The following is a 17,986-nucleotide window of genomic DNA, read 5'->3' as shown; positions in this document are numbered from 1 at the left end:
AGGTTCATTTCCGGTGCCTCCTAAAGAAAACAGACAAACAACGAGCAGACAATGAGCAAAAGCAATGAGCAGACTATGAGCAAGCAATGAGCAAAAAAAAATAAAGCAAACAACAAGCAGACAGATGAGGGAGCCAACTCAGAGGAACGGATGTGGCTCAGTGGTTGAGCACCGGCCTTCTGCATTCAAGGTCCCAGGTTCAATCTCTGGTCCTGGTACCTCAAAAAAAAAAAGAAAAAGAAAAGAAATGTCTCCATACGGTGTAGCGCGCTGTGGCTCAACCTTGACTGCACGTTAGAATTGCTGGGGGGACTTTAGCAAAATACTGATGCATGGGGACCATTCCCAGAGATTTAAATATAGCTGGTCTGGAGTGTGGTTTGAGGCTGAGAATTCGCAGAAGCATCCCAGGGTGTCCCTAATGCGTTTTCACCATTGAGGGTCCCGGCTGAGTGGTTGACAGCACAAACTCTGGACCTGCAGGCAAAGCCCAGCCCTGCCGCCTATTCTCTGTGTGACCTCGGGGAGCCTCTTCTCAGCCCCATTTCCTCCTACGTAAATGGAGATTATAGTTATAACAGTACCTACCCCCCAGTGTTGACAGGAGGATTGACTTAGTTAACGCTGGTAACGTGCTTAGAACCGCTGCCTGCACATCGCAACAGCACAGAGGTAGCTGCCTTCCTCTCGATCGTTCTCTCCATGAAAACTGTTCCACTTTGGAGCTATGCCAGGAGCTCCCTTGTCTGGCTTTTCTCTGGATGTGACTGAGTGGGGAAGTGGTGAGGAAGACTGAGCATTAATCACCGTCTGATTGGAAAGAATTATATCTTAATTCAGCCCTGGCCTTTCCAACTACACAGCATATGACTGTATGAATTACTGAAAATGACTGGAGCCTGAAGAAAGACGGAAAAAACACTTACAGGAGTATTTATCATGTGGAATCCTTTTGTTTCAATGGGTCACCCTCCACACTATGCAAAGAGGTTTTGTTTTAATTAAGCGTTTCTTTGCAGCGATAATTTTCTAATAGAGCTTCACCTGTATTGTCATGTCTAACTAATTTTTATATCAGCAACAATTCTTCCTCCAAGGCAACTTTCTTAGCATGAAGGTGATACTTTTTCCCTGCTTTGAAGGAAAAAGGTTGTGTCCTGTTGATAGTAAATGGGGGGCAACCATCATTTGGTGGCAAAATCTCTTTGTGTTAAACAAGTCAAAGAGATAAAACCAGTTGATGTCATTTTACAGATGTTTCCTTTTTTTTTTAAGATTTCTTTATTTATTTCTCTCCCTTCCCCGCCCCACCCCGGTTATCTGCTCTCTGTGTCTATTTGCTGCGTCGTCTTCTTTGTCTGCTTCTTTGTTGTCAGTGGCACGGGAATCTGTGTCTCTTTTTGTTGCGTCATCTTGCTGTGTCAGCTCTGTGTGTGTGTGGCACCATTCCTAGGCAGACTGCACTTTCTTTCACGCTGGGCGGCTCTCCTTAAGGGGCACACTCCTTGCGCGTGGGCTCCCCTACGTGGGGGACACCCCTGCGTGGCATGGCACTCCTTGCGCTCATCAGCACTGCGCATGGGCCAGTTCCACACGGGTCAAGGAGGCCCGGGGTTTGAACTGCAGACCTCCCATGTGGTAGACGGACGCCCTAACCACTGGGCCAACTCCACAGCCAAGATGTTTCTTAATAGTCATGTGCTTGATAGTCAAATGCTATGTAGCAGGATGACCAAAGAAGAGGGAAATGGACTGGAGCAGTGTGTCTTGAATACATCATTGTATGCACCAGCAGGTGCACTAACAGAGTGCAGATGTGTCCCTGGTGATCCATGTAGAAACTTAGTGATTCCATTTGTAATTCATTACAGCCTCTCAAAATGATCCCAACTCAGGGTAAGACCAGTTGGCTGCAAACATCAGGAGGTGGTTATTTTGTCCCCTTTCTCTTACACTGACATGCTCCATTAAAAACATCAAGCTTTTGGGAAGCATATGTGATTCATGCGATCAAGCTCCCGCCTACCACATGGGAGGCCCCAGGTTCGGTTCCCAGTGCCTCCTAAAGAAGACGAGCAAGACAGCAAGCTGGCACGATGGGCTGGCACAGCGAGCTGGCACAACAAGATGACGCAACAAGGAGACACAAAAAGAAAACACAATGAGAGACACAACAAAGCAGGGATCTGAGGTGGCTCAAGCAATTCAGTGTCTTTCTCCTATCTGGGAGGTCCTAGGTTCAGTTCCCGGTGCCTTCTGAAGAGAAGACGAGCAGACACAGGAAGCACACAGCGAGTGCAAACAACGGGGACGGGGGTGATAAATAAATAACAAATAAAAATAATTTTTTGAAAAACATATCAAGCTTTCTTCTTGGAGAAAACACCAGATGGTGGGTGAGGCCCTGGAATGGGAGGTCCCAGCGGCCTGCATGGAGGCGTCAGCCACAGAGTGCAAGCAGAGGTTGCAGCCGTGACCACGGTCAAAGCCAGGGCCGAGGCTGCAGAGCTCCCAGAAGCGAGGACAAGGACAAGGAGCAGCTCCCTGGTGCCCAGCTGGACCTCCTGGCCAAGGACCTGAAGATCAGGTCCCTGGAGGAGCTCTCTCTCCGCCCATCAAGGAGTCTGCGATCATCAACTTCTTCCCGTGGATGATCCTAGGAACAAGATTTTTCAAATTACGCCTGTGCCAAAGCAGAGCCGCGCTGGGCCAGGGCTCTTGGTGTCATCTGGGACCACCGTGGCCAATTCTGTCTGGGTGTGCAGTGCTCCGAGGAGGTAGCCGTGCATGGGGCCACCATCCCGGCCAAGCGCTCCATCTACCCCGTGCACTGCGGGGCCACAGGGCGAATGAGGTCGGCCGGCCCCACACTGTCCCCTCGCCCAAGAAGCTCGTGCCTATGGCCAGCTTTGGCCACGGCTACACCTCGGCCAGGGGCCGCACAGCCACCCTGGGCAACTTGGCCAAGGCCACCTTTGATGCCATCTCCACGCCCTACAGCACTCCCACCCCCCAGCCTCTAGAAAGAAAGGGTGTTCCCTGAGACCCCTCTCAGGGGTCAAGGGGCCGTCTCGTCAAGACCTACCAGGGCATCCGTGCGGGGCCCCCCACCTCCACCGTGGGCACCTCACCCCTCCGTGGGCACCACGTGGGTTTTTTTAATCCAAGGAAAGTAAAGCAAACGAACCAAGCTTGACCGAGAAAAAGGACTCACCCAGAAACTAAGCGCCAGTTAATGCCTCAGTTTGAACAGATTCTGTTTCTTTGCTAGTTCTTTTATGTCAGGGATTCACATTTGAAATGATTTCAAATTCCCAGGTGGGGGGGAAATCAGCCAATTCCAAGCCCAAGTATTCAATGTTCCTTCTCCTTAAGGGGAGGACTGGTGTTATTCTTATCTTCATTTCACAGTGAGGAAACTGAGGCACAAAGCAGCTAAGTCACTCCCTCAAAATTCCATTGCATGGAGATGGTGGAGCTAGAGCCGAGTCCAGCTCAGAATCCCGTTGTCCAGCCCTGCAGCCCCCGGGGCCCCCAGCTCCCTGCACTAACTCATCCAACCTCCCCCTTCAGGTATCCTGACTAATTGTACTTGAGGCATTTGCCATTCGAGACTTTTACCTTCAAAAAAAAAAAAAGGTTTTTATCTTCACATTAAACTCTCTAGAGCCAAAAGTGAAGAAAAGATCATTTCCCCCTTAAGTCATCTTTGATTATCTCTTTCCCCTCGCCTTGTGCTTGGTAAATATCATCTTTCGGTAATGGGTACCCTAATTCATTATCGATACACCTGCCTGAGTCCTTTACAGGTTTGTTTCTACCAGAGTGTATTTCTTGAATTACATATATATATATATATATATATATATATATGTATCAAGTAGGAAATATTTTTTGTGCATTGCTTCTTGCCTTCTTCCATTCCTTTGCAATGTTAAATGCTAACAAATCGTGGACTTAGGCTTTCCCCACAGAAAGATTCTAAAATAAATAAGATGGGTTACTATGTCATTCTCATTTTGAATAATCTAGTAGAGAGGAATAAAATGACATCCTGGGGGCGGTGTGCCCCTTATGGTAATCAATATGATTAATCTTTTTTATTATTGGTGTTATTCTCCCTTTCTTTTTTCTTTGGAGTGACTGACAGCACAGTTTTGATCCCAAAACATTTAGCAGGAAGGAGAACTGCTCATAAAAGCCCTTTTTTTCCTTAAGAATTAGACCTCTAAAGTCAGATGGTGTGTGAAGATGGGATTTTATTCCATACCCTGGAAACATAGAATATCATTTTAGACCTAGTAGCTTTGTTGGGGGCAAAGAATGGAAGTGCTGAGCAATGACGAGACAGCTGGGAGGAACCTGAGCTTAATCGTGGACCATGGTGTATACTTTGTGTCATCTCGGGTTAAAAAATTATGCGTCAACTCGGTCTTCAGATTCCTTACCATTGTTCCATGTTGAACACAAAACCATCACCATTTGTATCACTGTCAGGCCTCTTTGGAAGTGTAGCATCCGCAGATCACACTGCCAGGTACACCTGTGTAAGAGCAGCCCCCAGCACCCCGTGCAAGCCTGTCCCTTGCTGTCCCCTGGGGGCTTTCTAACAAGAGAGCCACTGCTGTTCTCCTTCAACTTTCTATCCACTATGACCCCTTGATTGTTTTCTAAGACATACTCATGAAGCTGGTCATTTCTCATTTTCACACTGACTGATAGATTTGCATTTAGTTTCCTCGTACCTGTAGTTTCCTTTTGAAGTACAGTCCATAATATAAAATAAGCATGGAATATATATATTGATTTACAGAATTTAAAAATCAGAGAGGATAAGCAATTTCAGGCAATGGTGGCAGACCCTAAAGAGAGGTTGGCTCAGGCTGCATGTATCTCGTGCCTGCTGGGGCAATCGCACAAAATGCTCTCTCCCATATTTTCCTGGGAAAGCATCCATGTCCCTGGCAGTGGGGTGAACTGATTTATCCCCACACATGCATCTCAGTCCCCACGGATCCCACTGGGCCACGAAAGGAGGGTCTAGTGAAGGACGTGTGATTGTCGGAGCTCGTTCCAGGTTGAAACCATGAGAACCCATCAACCTTCTCCTTCATGCTGCAGGCTGGCCATAGTGCAGGGTTGACTTGAAGGACCAAAGATTTTTAATTCATCCTCAGCACCAGGAGTTTATAAGTGAATTTCAAAATTGCCCTAGAACACTTGTTTTCCCAACTCTATAGTAGCAAGTCCCACCCAATCGACAGACCTACCTGTAAACTACCAGATAATAAATACCACTTAAAGGCAATGGTTCAGGCTTAAATGGTCTGGTTCTAAGGTCAACTCTAGTCTAGAACTAACCAACAGGTACTTTTTGCCAAAGTTTCGCTTCAGGATGGTGAGCGCTCTTTGATTCAGCTTTCTACTTCTCCACAATTTCTGTAGCTCCCTGATCCAGTAACGATGGAAGGCTGAAGGAGTCATCTCTCCACGTTTTCCTTTTTATGCATCCAAGTCTTAGCAATCAAAACCTCTTGGGATTCTTAGCTATCAAAGAAATGGTTTGTCCAAGACGTAGCTTGTTCAGCATTTTTCTTTAATGGTGCAGAAAAGAAAACATTTGCTTAAAAAAGTAAAAAATTTAAAATAAGGGGGGAGGGGAGAAGTGGATGTGGCTCAAGCATTTGGGCACCCACCTCCCACATGGAAGGTCCTGGGTTCAGTTCCTGGTGCCTTCTAAAGAAGATGAGCACACACGAGCAGGCAGACAAGGGAGCCATCTCTGTGAATGAGGGGGAATTAAAAAAATAAAATAATTTGCTTTCCATGTCTGTTTCTTTCCCTTTTTTTTTATGTTTTTATTACTCCTTTTAACATGTTTTGATTTTTATTTTTTGCATTATCCAATTTTTCCAACAATTAATTATTCAGTAGTCCCAAGTATCTTATTTTTTTCTCTCTCTCTCTTTATTTTTTTAAAATGTTACATTAAAAAAATATGACAGGTCCTCATATACTCCTCACCCCACTCCTCCCACATCAACAACCCCTTTCATCATCGTGGGACATTCGTTGCTTTTGGTGAATACATCTTGGAGCACTGCTGCACCACATGGATAAAGGTTTACATTATAGTCTACACTCTCCTCCAGTCCACCCAGTGGGCCATGGCAGGACATACAGTGTCCAGCATCTGTCCCTGCAGCACCACCCAGAACAAATCCAATTCCTGAAAATGCCCCCAGTTTCTTTGCTAGTGGACTTCTCACTGGGAGCCCTGGTTCTAGCCCCTTCCTTCCATCCCTAGTTATTGTCCAGTATGATCGCCACCACAAGAGCAGGCAGTGATAAGATTCAAGTGTTGTTCCTCTGTCCCACCAAAGCTACGGTTTAGACAGATGTGAAGCTCTCCAGTGATCTGTGGAAAGCCATGTGGGGACATGTACGTTTCATATACCCAGGGAATCGTCTGGTGGGAAGACTGTCCTTCATTATCCGTGGGGTTGGAGCCTGTTTCCCTCTGTGGAACATGGTGAGTTAGGCAGCGCTTAGTAGGCAGCAAGTAAACCTTGCCATAACCCACTGAAAGTACTGGGGGAGAGTATAAACTACAATGTAAACTATCATCCATGCGGTACCCCAGTGCTCCAAAATGTATTCACCAAATGCAATGAATGTGCCACAATGAGGAAAGAGGTTGTTGATGTGGGAGGAGCGGAGGGGTGGGAGGTGGGTTATATGGGAACCTCTTATATTTTTTAATGTAACCTTTTGTGTGATCTATGTATCTTCAAAAAAATAAAAATAATTTTTTTTAAAAAAAATTTAAAAACCCTGCCCTGGAGGGAGAGCTCAACCTTCTCCAGCTTCCTGCCACCCTGGACCCCCTCTGGGCAATCAAGCTTATCAGACACCTGCCTGAAAGTGAATTCCTTGACCTGCACTGCTTATCTCCACTCCATGAGGCTCCCTGGGGGAGCTGGAGTCTGGTCTTTGCTGGCTGTGAACTCAGATACCAGGAAGGTATTCAGCTACTGTATTTATTTAGGCTCCAGGCCCCTTTTCTGTTTGTTTCAGATAATTTCCAATCTCTTTGTTGGCCTTTTTTAAAATGATCTTTTTGGATGGCCAGTTTGGAGGTGATTTGTGGCCCCATCACTCTTTCCTATGTTATTTTGTCCACTGTGCTTGTTAAAAAAAAAGAGAGCAAAACAGTTCCCAGTCCAGATATCAGATCAGTTTTTATGGCTTGACTTATTTTTTTAAAGTTAACCCTTTAATCTGGAACCTTTAGTAGAGGGAGGGAGGGGACAAAAATTCATTCTCCCCTTGGAAATGTGAATGTAAAACATCTTTTTGTAATTTTTTACAAGGCTTATTATGACCTTGGGTTGCCAATATCAATATTCTAATCAGTGATGTGGGTAAACAATTTTCTTCTTTCCAAATAGATTGGAATTTGATCATTACATCAATCCTATTTAGAGGAGTTTTAGATTACTTTTTTTTTTTACTTTTAGGAGGTATCGGGCATTGAACCCAGGACCTCATCCCCGGGAAGCAGGCGCTCAACCACTGAATTCCATCTGCTCCCCGAGATTCCTTTAATCAAAGTCACAGACTAAGCTTTGCAAAGAGCTGGCAAGAGGAGTGTGGGGACACTGTTGTCCCATCTTCTCTGTCACCCTACTTACCTGGACTGTGTGATTGTAGCCTGTAGGGGACAGAAGGACAAGGGTGCAGGCTGCTCCTCCAGAGCAGGAGGGTGGGTTGGGGTGGCAGGAAACCTGTTCCCTAGAGCCCCTTCCCCACCCGCATTTGTTCTAATGAGATAAAGGACACCGCAGCCAGCCTGTCCCTAGTGGGTGGCCACGCCCCGGCTCCTTGACTGCTGGGAGACAAAGAGAAACAGATGTTCCTCATTATTCTTTTTTTTTCTTTATTTTTAATAGATTTTTAAACTTTTTAAAAAAGATACATAGATAACACAAAATGTTACATTAAAAAATATAAGATGGGAAGTAGACATAGCTCAACAGATAGGGCATCCGCCTACCACATGGGAGGTCCAGGGTTCAAACCCCGGGCCTCCTTGACCGGTGTGGAGCTGGCCCACACGCAGTGCTGATGCACGCAAGGAGTGCCCTGCCACACAGGAGTGTCCCCGCGTAGGGGAGCTCCACGCTTAAGGAGTGCGCCCCACAAGGAGAGCTGCCCACATGAAAAAAGTGCAGCCTGCCCAGGAGTGGCACCGCACACACAGAGAGCTGATGCCGCAAGATGATGCAACAAAATAAAAAGGCAGTTTCCTAGTGCCTCCAGATAATGCTAGCAGACGCAGAACAACATACAGCAAATGGACACAGAGAGCAGACAACGGAGAGGGAAGGGGAGAGAAATAAATAAAATAAATCTTTAAAAAATATATATATATATGAGGACCCCACATACCCCCACTCCCCACCCCCACACTCCTGTTTACTCTCATTAATGTCAGCAAGTTGCCTAGACAGACAGGCTTCTGGTTTAGCAGTGTTAGAGGAACAGTCACCCAGCCTCCCAGTGTGAACGGGAGCTTCAGACGGCCCCTTTCCCAGCAGAAGCCTGCCTCCGTTTATTAGCCACGCTTCTCTTTCGCAGTCTTGCCTTATCTTTTGAGGGGCCTTTTTCTGACACCACTGCTTTAAATGCCCTTTCTCCCTTCAGGTTATTTCTCTAGATAGCACCTTCTGTATCTTCCATAGAATTAACAGATTTCCATTTTGCTTTCACCACATCTCCTAGATCTTTTTCCTTTATTGTTCACCCTAGCAGTAGCCATCGTAACCTTTAACTCAGGGTGTGCGGGAAATGTAGAGATCCCTGGTAATTGTCTCCAATACAGATTGCTTGGCTTCTCCCCGCTGGTTCATTCTCTTAGACTGCAAAACGCTAGTGGTGGGTCAAACAGACACATCAAGACACTATCTCTTATCTATAAGGAATTAGTTTTTGTCAGGAGAGTAACCTAATAAAGTTTTGCCCTTTAAAATACTCTCTCTGGTGTGTAACTGCAGTCATGTTTAATAACATATTCTCTTATTTTTCTCATACATATGTATATATCATGAGCAATACCTCTTTTTCAGTGAATGAATGGATGAAAATATTTTTTAATAAAAATGTCAGGAAGTGGACTTGGCCCAATGGATAGGGTGTCTACCTACCACATGGGAGGTCCGCGGTTCAAACCCTAGGCCTCCTTGACCCGTGTGGAGGTGGCCCATGCGCAGTGCTGATGTGCGCAAGGAGTGCCGTGCCATGCAGGGGTGTCCCCTGTGTAGGGGAGCCCCACGCGCAAGGAGTGCGCCCCATAAGGAGAGTTGCCCAGCGCAAAAGAAAGTGCAGCCTGCACAGGAATGGTGCTGCATGCACAGAGAGCTGACACAGCAAGATGACACAACAAGAAGAAACACAGATTCCCGGGCCGCTGATAAGGATAGAAGTGGACACAGAAGAACACACAGCGAATGGACACAGAGAGCAGACAACTGGGGGAGGGGCGGAGGGGAGAGAAATAAAAAATAAATCTTTAAAAATAAAAAAATGTCTATCAAGGGAAGTGACTGTGACTTAATCAGATGAGTTCCCATCTACCTTATGGTAGGCTCTGGATACGTGTCCTGGGGCCTCCTTGTGAAGGCAGGCTCACCCGCACACTGCGGAGTGCCGCCCAGTTCATAGATGCCATGAAGCACCGCCCAGCTCACAAGCGCTGCAGAGAGTCGACTCAGCAAGGTGACGCAACATAGAAGGGAGACAAGCAAGAATATAGGTGAGCTTGCAGCGAATGGACACAAAGAGCAGACAGCACGCAAAAAGCTACGGGGCGGGAGGGGGGTATAAAAAAAATGTTTATCAAAATTCCTTGTACAAAGTCATGGTGCAGGGAGTGGATGTAGCTCAGTGGTTGAGCACCTGCTTCCCATGTACAGGGTCCTGGGTTCAATCCCAGGTGCCTCCTAAAAAAAAAAAAGAAAGAAAGAAAATCATGGCACTATGGACCATAGTTAGTGGTAATTGTCTGATGATGTTCTTTCATAATCTGTAACAAATGTTCCACAACGATGGAAAGTGTTGATGGAAGGGTGATGTATGGGAATCTGCATGTTATGCATGATCATTTTGTAAGCTCACAACTTCTTTTAAAAAAAAATTCCTTTGGTTAAAGCCAACAAAAAATCTGGCAAAATCACCCAGAAATACCAGCTTCTTCTCTTGTTTCCATTCATCCTACCCCATCATAGACCTCCATCCTTGCATCTCAACAAGGGATGGTTTATGTCAGTGATGAGCCAATGCATAACCCACTATTTTCTCCTTGAGGCTGTCAGTGCCTCCCCTGCAGGTTTCCCCCTGGTAGACATTGTCTGGAACGTTTGCTGTGACTGAGCACCCTTTATTCTTTCTTTTAATGCTTTCTTGGTTTCCCTACCTCCACCTTCTCCTCATCTTCGGCATTGCCGACCACAGCTTGTGGACTCCTCCCTCCTTCCTCAGCCACATAACGTCAATGGCCCCTCAACAAGATTCTCTCCACAGTCCTCTCTCCTTCTGGCTCCCTCCCATGGGTGGTCCCTTAGTGCCCACAGCTCCCATCCTGTGATGGTGACCACTTCAAGCCACTTGTCTAGCTCACACCTCTCATGAGCTCCAGACCAACCTCTCTTCCTGGCCCTTGCACATCCACAAGTGTTTCTAACTCTACTACAACATGACTGAAGATGGACTCCTTCCACCCTCTCCTCTAATTGTCTTTCTGGTCAACCTCTCTACCACTCATCCGAGGATTATGCTGCACCATTCTTCCTCTTCTTCCCAATATCGAAGCAGGAAGGTCTCTCCATTCTGCCTCTTACTTGCGAAAGACATGTCACTTTTCCAGACACCACTAGGTGTGCCCTCACCGGGGCCCCGCTGCCAGGCTCACCTCACTCCATTCCATCTGCATTCTTCACGCCACGTTTCTGAAGTCCATAGCAGTCTGCGTTGTTGCACTCTGGGAAAGCCCTGCTCATCTCCTCTCCATGCTGTTCACGGCTCTCCATCTCCTCCTGCTTCCTCGCCCCCCTGTTCTCCACCACCACAGCCACCACTAGCTCTGTTCTCTCTGCCTATAATGCCATTCTCCCGACTGAGGACCTGGAAGACTCCTGTGTTGCTTGAAAATTCAGCACATCCTCCATGAGAACGTCCTCGAACTTCCCACTGGCATCTCCTCAACCCTTTCCCCAAGTCCCCCATCCACACTCAGGGGGGCTCACTCCCTCTTTCCACCACATCACCTTGCTTCCAGTCCATCTTCTCCAGCAGGCTCCAGCAGAGTCTGGCAGCTTTGTGTTCCATGGCCTCACCCCAAGAGGCCTGGTAAATATTTATGGAAGACAAGTGGGGGGAAGAAAAAGAAGTACGTGGAAATAAAGTTCTAAAAATTTTACTTCACCATGCAGTTGTTATGTAATTTATAAAAGAGCTGTGGAAGACTGACCATTTCTCTGGACCACTTTCTTCTCATCTCTCGAGAAATCTTCAGTCTGCCTTTGACATCTCCACCAAATCCATGATCCTATTTACATTGGCAAGAAAATCTATACTAATGAAAATTCAGGAATCCAAATCACAAAAATATTAATTCACATGTTGGTTTTCCAAATGAATGATAAATAGGAAAGGATGGCAGGACTAGATTCTACAACCCAGGCTTCAGAAGAAGGCTTGCATGGGAAGCGGCTGTGGCTCAATCAGATGAGCTCCGGTCTACCATACGGGAGGCCCTAGGTTCATGTCCTGGGGCCTCCTTGTGAAGGTAGGCTCGCCCACACGCTGCGGAGCACCGCCCAGCTCGCAGACGCCACAGAGAGCTGACTCAGCAAAGGTGATGCAACAAAAAAGGGAGACCAAAAAGAACACAGAAGAGCTGACAGCAAATGAACACAGAGAGCAAACAGCAAGCAAGCTGCAAGGGGGAGGGGAAAATAAATAATAAATACAGTCACAGAAGAGCGTACAGCAAAATGGACACCGAGAGCAGACAGCATGGAAAAAAATCACAAAGGGAAGGGATAAATTTTTTTTTTTAAAGAAGGCTTGCGGCACAATTACCATGACCACAGAGGAGAAAAGATCCTCAGAGAGCAGTTCTCCAGACATGTAATCACAGCCAATGACAGAAGATCATATTAAATAAAAAGGCTCAGCAACCGTTTTACCTTCTCAACCCAGTGCTCCTGCTTTCATTATTTTGGTAATAGTTTCCATTCATAACCTTTGCTTCATTAAATCCTTTGAGACCTAAATTGCTTTGTTTCTCTTTTATCTTCCCCAGAGTGTTTTGTTTTTCTGCTGTTACAGTGCACAAGTAGGCAAGAAATACTGTCCATTCATCCAGTGGAAAGATAAAAATCCTGGTTCTCTTCCCAGCACTGCCCTCTCCAACCATCTAGCTTTAAGCAGCCACTTTTTTCTACAATGGGTCTGCTTCCACTTCTGTAAAATATTAGGGTTGAATTCCATGATGATTGTATAAGCAGTAAAATTATAATTCCACGAGTGTAACCAGAAGGAAAGCCGATGCCATGTGTCAAGCTGGGCTGGAATAACAGTTGACTGCCCTGTACTGTCTGCAGCAGTGTTTTGGCCACAGGGAGGAGAGTTTATTCAGCCCCTGGAAGAGGAGGCCAATGACCAGGGTATGGAGAAATTTCTGCACCGATGCGCCCCTCCCAGGGCTCCCGACTCTTGTCCTACTGAGCGGTGAGGGACATTACAGAGCTGCTGTAGTGACTGTAGCCTGGTGCTGGAGCAGAGACAGGGCAGTGAGGCAGAAGAGGAACTTCAGAGACAAACCCATGGGAGCTCAATATGCAACCAAGGTGACTCCACGGCCAGAAGGTAAAGCCGGCCGAGCTCTGCCCTGTGCAGGTACTGCTGCCTTCCCACCTCTTAACTCACTGAGTTAACCCTGTCAGGCGGATGCTGTGATGAGCTCCACTTTATATATGAGGAAACTGCAGCAGAGAGCAGCCCAAGATGACTATTAATGGGGACGAGGCCATAAGTTGACCCAGGGTCTCCGCTCTTGACCTTGACCCCTAGGCCCTGTTGACACACTGGGAAGTGAGTGGGTTACTGTATTAGTCAGCCAGAGGGGTGCTGATGCAAAATACCAGAAATCTGTTGGCTTTTATAAAGGGTATTTATTTGGAGTAGAAGCTTAGAGTTACCAGCCATAAAGCATAAGTTACTTCCCTCCCCAAAGTCTTTTGCCACATGCTGGCGCAAATGGCTGCTGATGTCTGCCAGGGTTCAGGCTTCCTGAGTTCCTCTCTTCTTGGCGCTTGCTTCTCTTTCCTCACAGCCAAGCTCCTCTGTGTGCTTGCTTCCCCGGGCTCCAGCTCAAGACTCCAGCATCAAAGCTCCAACATCAAAACTTCAACTCTCTTCTTTGGCCATGTCTTTTACCTTGGTGGGTGGGGACTCAATGCCCTAATGAAGTGGCCCAATCAAAACCCTAATCATAAGTTAATTAAGTAAACGTGAAACTTCAGACAGACCAGTTTACAAGTATAATCCAGTATCAATTTTTGGAATTCATAACTATATCAAACTGCCACAGTTATCTTGCAAATCGTGTCAGAGAAATGGGCTCCCTATGTGGGGAAAGTAAAACTTTGATGGCACCGAGGACAAAGGTGGGCCCCCGGGAGCCCGAGTGCCTGCTGGTGAAAAGTCAATCTGAGAGGTGGTTGAACAAAATAAGGGGGACTTTTCTTTCAACCTGGAACGGGAAGGCCCTCTTAAATAAAACTTTAGGAGTGTAAGTCACAAGGCCCAAAAAAGGGGTGACTTTGGCCCAGTGTTGTGATATTTATCCTGGCAGTAGGAGGAAATGTTCAACCATCACTCACCTGGGGCCCACCTTGGATACTTACCTGAGTATACCCATTTGCTACGGGAATCTCAGAGTTGTTCTCATTTTAAAGTGGTGATAGGTTTTTGTTGTTTCTTGTTTGTTTTGTTTTTACCTCAAAACTGATTAAGTCTGTATTCCCAAATGGCTAAACGCCAACTAATCTGAGCAGCAGAAAGGATTATAACTGTAATTGGTTATATAACATGCAAGAGTAAAATATTTTCAAAGTTCACAGTGATCCTCAAGGAGAGACAGGAGGACTCTTCTTCTCAATTTCCAGTTCCATCCAAAATTAGAAACTCGTCATCCTGTAACCGCCAGTGATTCGGGCAGGAATCGTCCATTCATGCTAACACCATGAGGTGGAAAGTTGTCAGGGGGTCCACAGTTCATACGATACCAAAATATCACCCCGCAGGTCCATTTGTACTCACAAGGGGCAAGTGCACCTTTACAGTGGAGAGCTCTATCATTTGCCCCCTTACCCAAGTCGTGGAATTTAGCCTCCGTGCGCCTCCTGATCTGATGCAGTCTGAAGTCCACAGCCTCCTCGGCCAAGTATTTTTGCCAAAAAATATTTAGCCCAAACCTAACAAAGCCCCCAGACCCAACTGTTAGCAGATTGTGTCAAGGTTCTTGGCTATGCTGCAGAAAGAGCACGTCAGGTGAGTTGGGCCAGTCATTTCTTAAGGTAGGGAGGGACGAGAAATGGGAGAAAATAACAGATCGCGGGTCCCAGGTGAAGAGGAAAGAACTGAAAAGCCTTAAAGTGGGCTGATTTACAGATTACAATTCCCCATTATAGATTATAAATGCCCAGGTTTTACTTGTGTGTTGATCCATTGGAGATGGGGGGGTGGCTAGAATCGGGGTCCAAAGGCGAGGGAGCAAGTTCATGCCTTGCACCACTTTTTTTTTTTAAGATTTTATTTATTTCTTTATTTCTCTCTCCCCCCCCCCCGACCCCAGTTGTCTGTTCTCTGTGTCTATTTGCTGCGTCTTCTTTGTCTGCTTCTGTTGTTGTCAGCGGCACAGGAATCTGTGTCTCTCTTTTGTTGCTTCATCTTGTTGTGTCAGCTCTCCGTGTGTGTGGCGCCATTCCTGGGCAGGCTGCACTTTCTTTCGTGTTGGGCGGCTCTCCTTACGGGGCGCACTCCTTGCACGTGGGGTTCCCCTATGTGGGGGACACCCCTGCGTGGCACGGCACTCCTTGTGCACATCAGCACTGCGCATGGGCCAGCTCCACACGGGTCAAGGAGGCCTGGGGTTTGAACCACAGACCTCCCATGCGGTAGGCGGACGCCCTAACCACTGGGCCAAGTCTGGTACCCCATGAACCATTAATTATTCTGCCCCTTTGCTAATGGCAGGAGAGTAGTTCCAGTGGTTTGCTGTTTTGATTGATTACCCCACCCCTCAGTCCCCTAGGAGGGCCCAATGATAAAGTCCTTGGGAAGTATCCGTTGCTGCTTCTGGCTTCTGGAGGAAATCTTGTTTTGAATAGTAGACTCTTGGGGAGGGTCTTCCAGCAGCCATCTTGGGGGTATCGACGTCCACATGGACTCTCTGCCAGGTTCCAGGTCCATCTATTGATTCCCTGTCTCACTACCCAACTTCACAACCTCAGTCTACAAGAACAACAAGGAATAGAGAAGTCAGTTAGGCAACAGCCAGACAAACCCAGAACACAGAACATTCTACCAGAAAACCGGCCTGGATTTATCAAAAAGTCAGTGGCATGGGAAAAAGAAATGGCGAGAGACTATTCAAGGTACAAAAATAATGAAGAATAAAACAACCAAATAAAATGTGTGAAGCTCGACTGGCCCCTAGCATGGAAAAAAATAACAGCTATCAACAACATGGCGGAGAGGACAGACCAGGTGGGGTTCTCCAAAGATACAGAACCCATAGAATACACACACACACAAATGCATATCACACATATTCACATGTAATTAAGATATTTTAAGGAATTAGCTCACAGTTGTGGAGGCTGGCAAGTCTGAAATGTGTGGGGCAGATCTGTAGGCTGGAAATTGCCAGAGGAGTCTTAAGGTAGAATTCCTTCTTTCGTCTGGAACCCTTAGTTCTTCCTTGAACTAAGGATAGACCCAGTTGATAGACTAAGGCCCCCTCATGTTATCAAAGTCAATTAATTGTGATCCTAATCACATCTACAAAATGCCTTCACAGCACATAGAAGCCAGTGCTTGACCAAACAACTGGCCACCATAGCCCAGCTAAGTTTACACAAAAATGAACACAATGGAGCAATTGGGAAGATTTCAACATGGACATTAGATGGATATTAGATGACATTGTGGAATTATTGTCAGTTTTCGTAGGTGTGACAGTGGTATTTTAGTTATGTAAGAGTGTGTCCTTCCTCTTAGGAGATGCATGCAGATGCACGTAAATGCAGAGTGTAATGTCTACAATTTATTTTCAATACTTTTGGCAAAAAAACGTGTGTGTGTGTGTAGGAGTATGTATGGGTAAAGGAAGAGGTAAAAGGCAAACGGGTCAATATGTTAACAATTGTTGAATCTAAGTGGAGGATTTCGAGGTGATCCTTACACTACTCATTCATCTTTTGCATATGTTTGAAAATTTTTACAATAATTGAGGGGAATTACTTACATCAAATTTTTCATAGTCCATGTTCAGCACAACTCTAAATCCTGCCTTTTTAAAGCCTTCGTTTTTCTATTTTGTAGTTCGGGACCGTGTCAGGTCGAAGATGGAGAGAGACATTTTGGCAGAAGTGAATCACCCTTTCATTGTAAAGCTTCATTATGGTAAATACAATTACAAAATTACATACTTTTGATAGGACCTATGGCAACCATCTCCAATTCAAGGGAAATGTAAAAGGGCTCAAGGTCAGAAAGATGAAAATCCTTTCTGTACCTTACAGTCTCATCCCTCCAGTGGTGAATTTATCTTATCTCTCCAATTCCATAATCTCTTCTGTATGCCACTTTCCTGTTGTGGAGATGCCCTGTTTTCATTTCAAAGACCTAATTTTAGATGAGGCTGTCCATTATTATTAAATAAATCATCATCTTTGATAAGCTGGTTAAAAAGGTCTCTTCACCTCATTTGGGGTGAATTTTTTGACATGTCTTTTTGTTACTTCAGAATCCAATATTTCATGACCTAATAGTTTATTTAAACCAGAAATAACATGCCCTGTGTTTTAAGTGACTGCTATGTTTCAAGTATTTTAAAAATAGGAGCTCACTGAACCCTCAAAATTTCCATTCAAGATTGGTTATTATTTACATTTTTCAGAAGAGGAAACTGTGGCTCCAATCAAATAACTGACCACAAGTCACATATCTGCTATTCCACACAGCTTCCCTTCATTTGCTTTCTGCCTTTTTATCTCTTCTGATAAGCAATGAATTAGATCTTCAAATTAAAAAAACAACATTAATCAAATGGCCAACTACAGAGTCATGTCCTACTATATGAAAGTTTACCACTCTACTTGAATAGTTAAAATGAGAAAGTATGAAACAACAAAGTGCTTTTCTTGTGTGTTGGTTTCAAAGGCAATGGGGTAGAGCAGAATTTTGGGGAGATTATTAGTGGAACATATATAACTATGGAGCAAAGGATAAACAGAGTCCACAAGAGTTGGACAGAGGAGACTTCTAGCTCTTGGGCTGGTTAATTTTTTTGTATTACTAAGAAAAGAGTTCAGTCTTGCTCAGACATTGTGTAGCCTATCCTTTAAAAAATTGCTAAGATTTATTGTGCACTTGCTGTAAGCGAGATGTTGTGCTTTTATCTCTTTTAGGCCTGTGGGCAGGTGCTATTATAATCATACAACAACACAGGCTTGGAGTGGTGAACTTCTCCCTGTGAATTGCATTGCTGCCTCTACCACTTATTTGCTGGTGTCAGAACCAATCCTATGTCTTTTCACTGGTTTATGTATCTTCTGAAGAAGTTAAGAACGGGGTATTTTACACTAAAGACTTTGAATCTCACATTCTGCATCACCAAGTGTTTGATAAAAAGATA

At 45.5% G+C, this 17,986-nt stretch overlaps 1 protein-coding gene across 11 annotated transcripts in view; it reads left to right on the top strand.

The window, feature by feature from the left end:
* The window catches only part of RPS6KA2 (ribosomal protein S6 kinase A2), a 507,583-nt gene that overhangs the window by 366,695 nt on the left and 122,902 nt on the right, over positions 1-17,986 (top strand). For all 11 annotated transcript variants that reach the window (XM_071212530.1, XM_058289676.2, XM_071212529.1 and 8 more), the window contains one exon: positions 16,672-16,752. In XM_071212530.1, the coding sequence (XP_071068631.1) occupies positions 16,672-16,752 (81 nt within the window). The remainder of the gene's footprint in view (positions 1-16,671; positions 16,753-17,986) is intronic.

Source organism: Dasypus novemcinctus, chromosome 28 (assembly GCF_030445035.2).
Source record: "Dasypus novemcinctus isolate mDasNov1 chromosome 28, mDasNov1.1.hap2, whole genome shotgun sequence".
NCBI classification, from domain to species: domain Eukaryota; kingdom Metazoa; phylum Chordata; class Mammalia; order Cingulata; family Dasypodidae; genus Dasypus; species Dasypus novemcinctus.
This window is presented reverse-complemented; position numbering and strand designations above follow the sequence as displayed.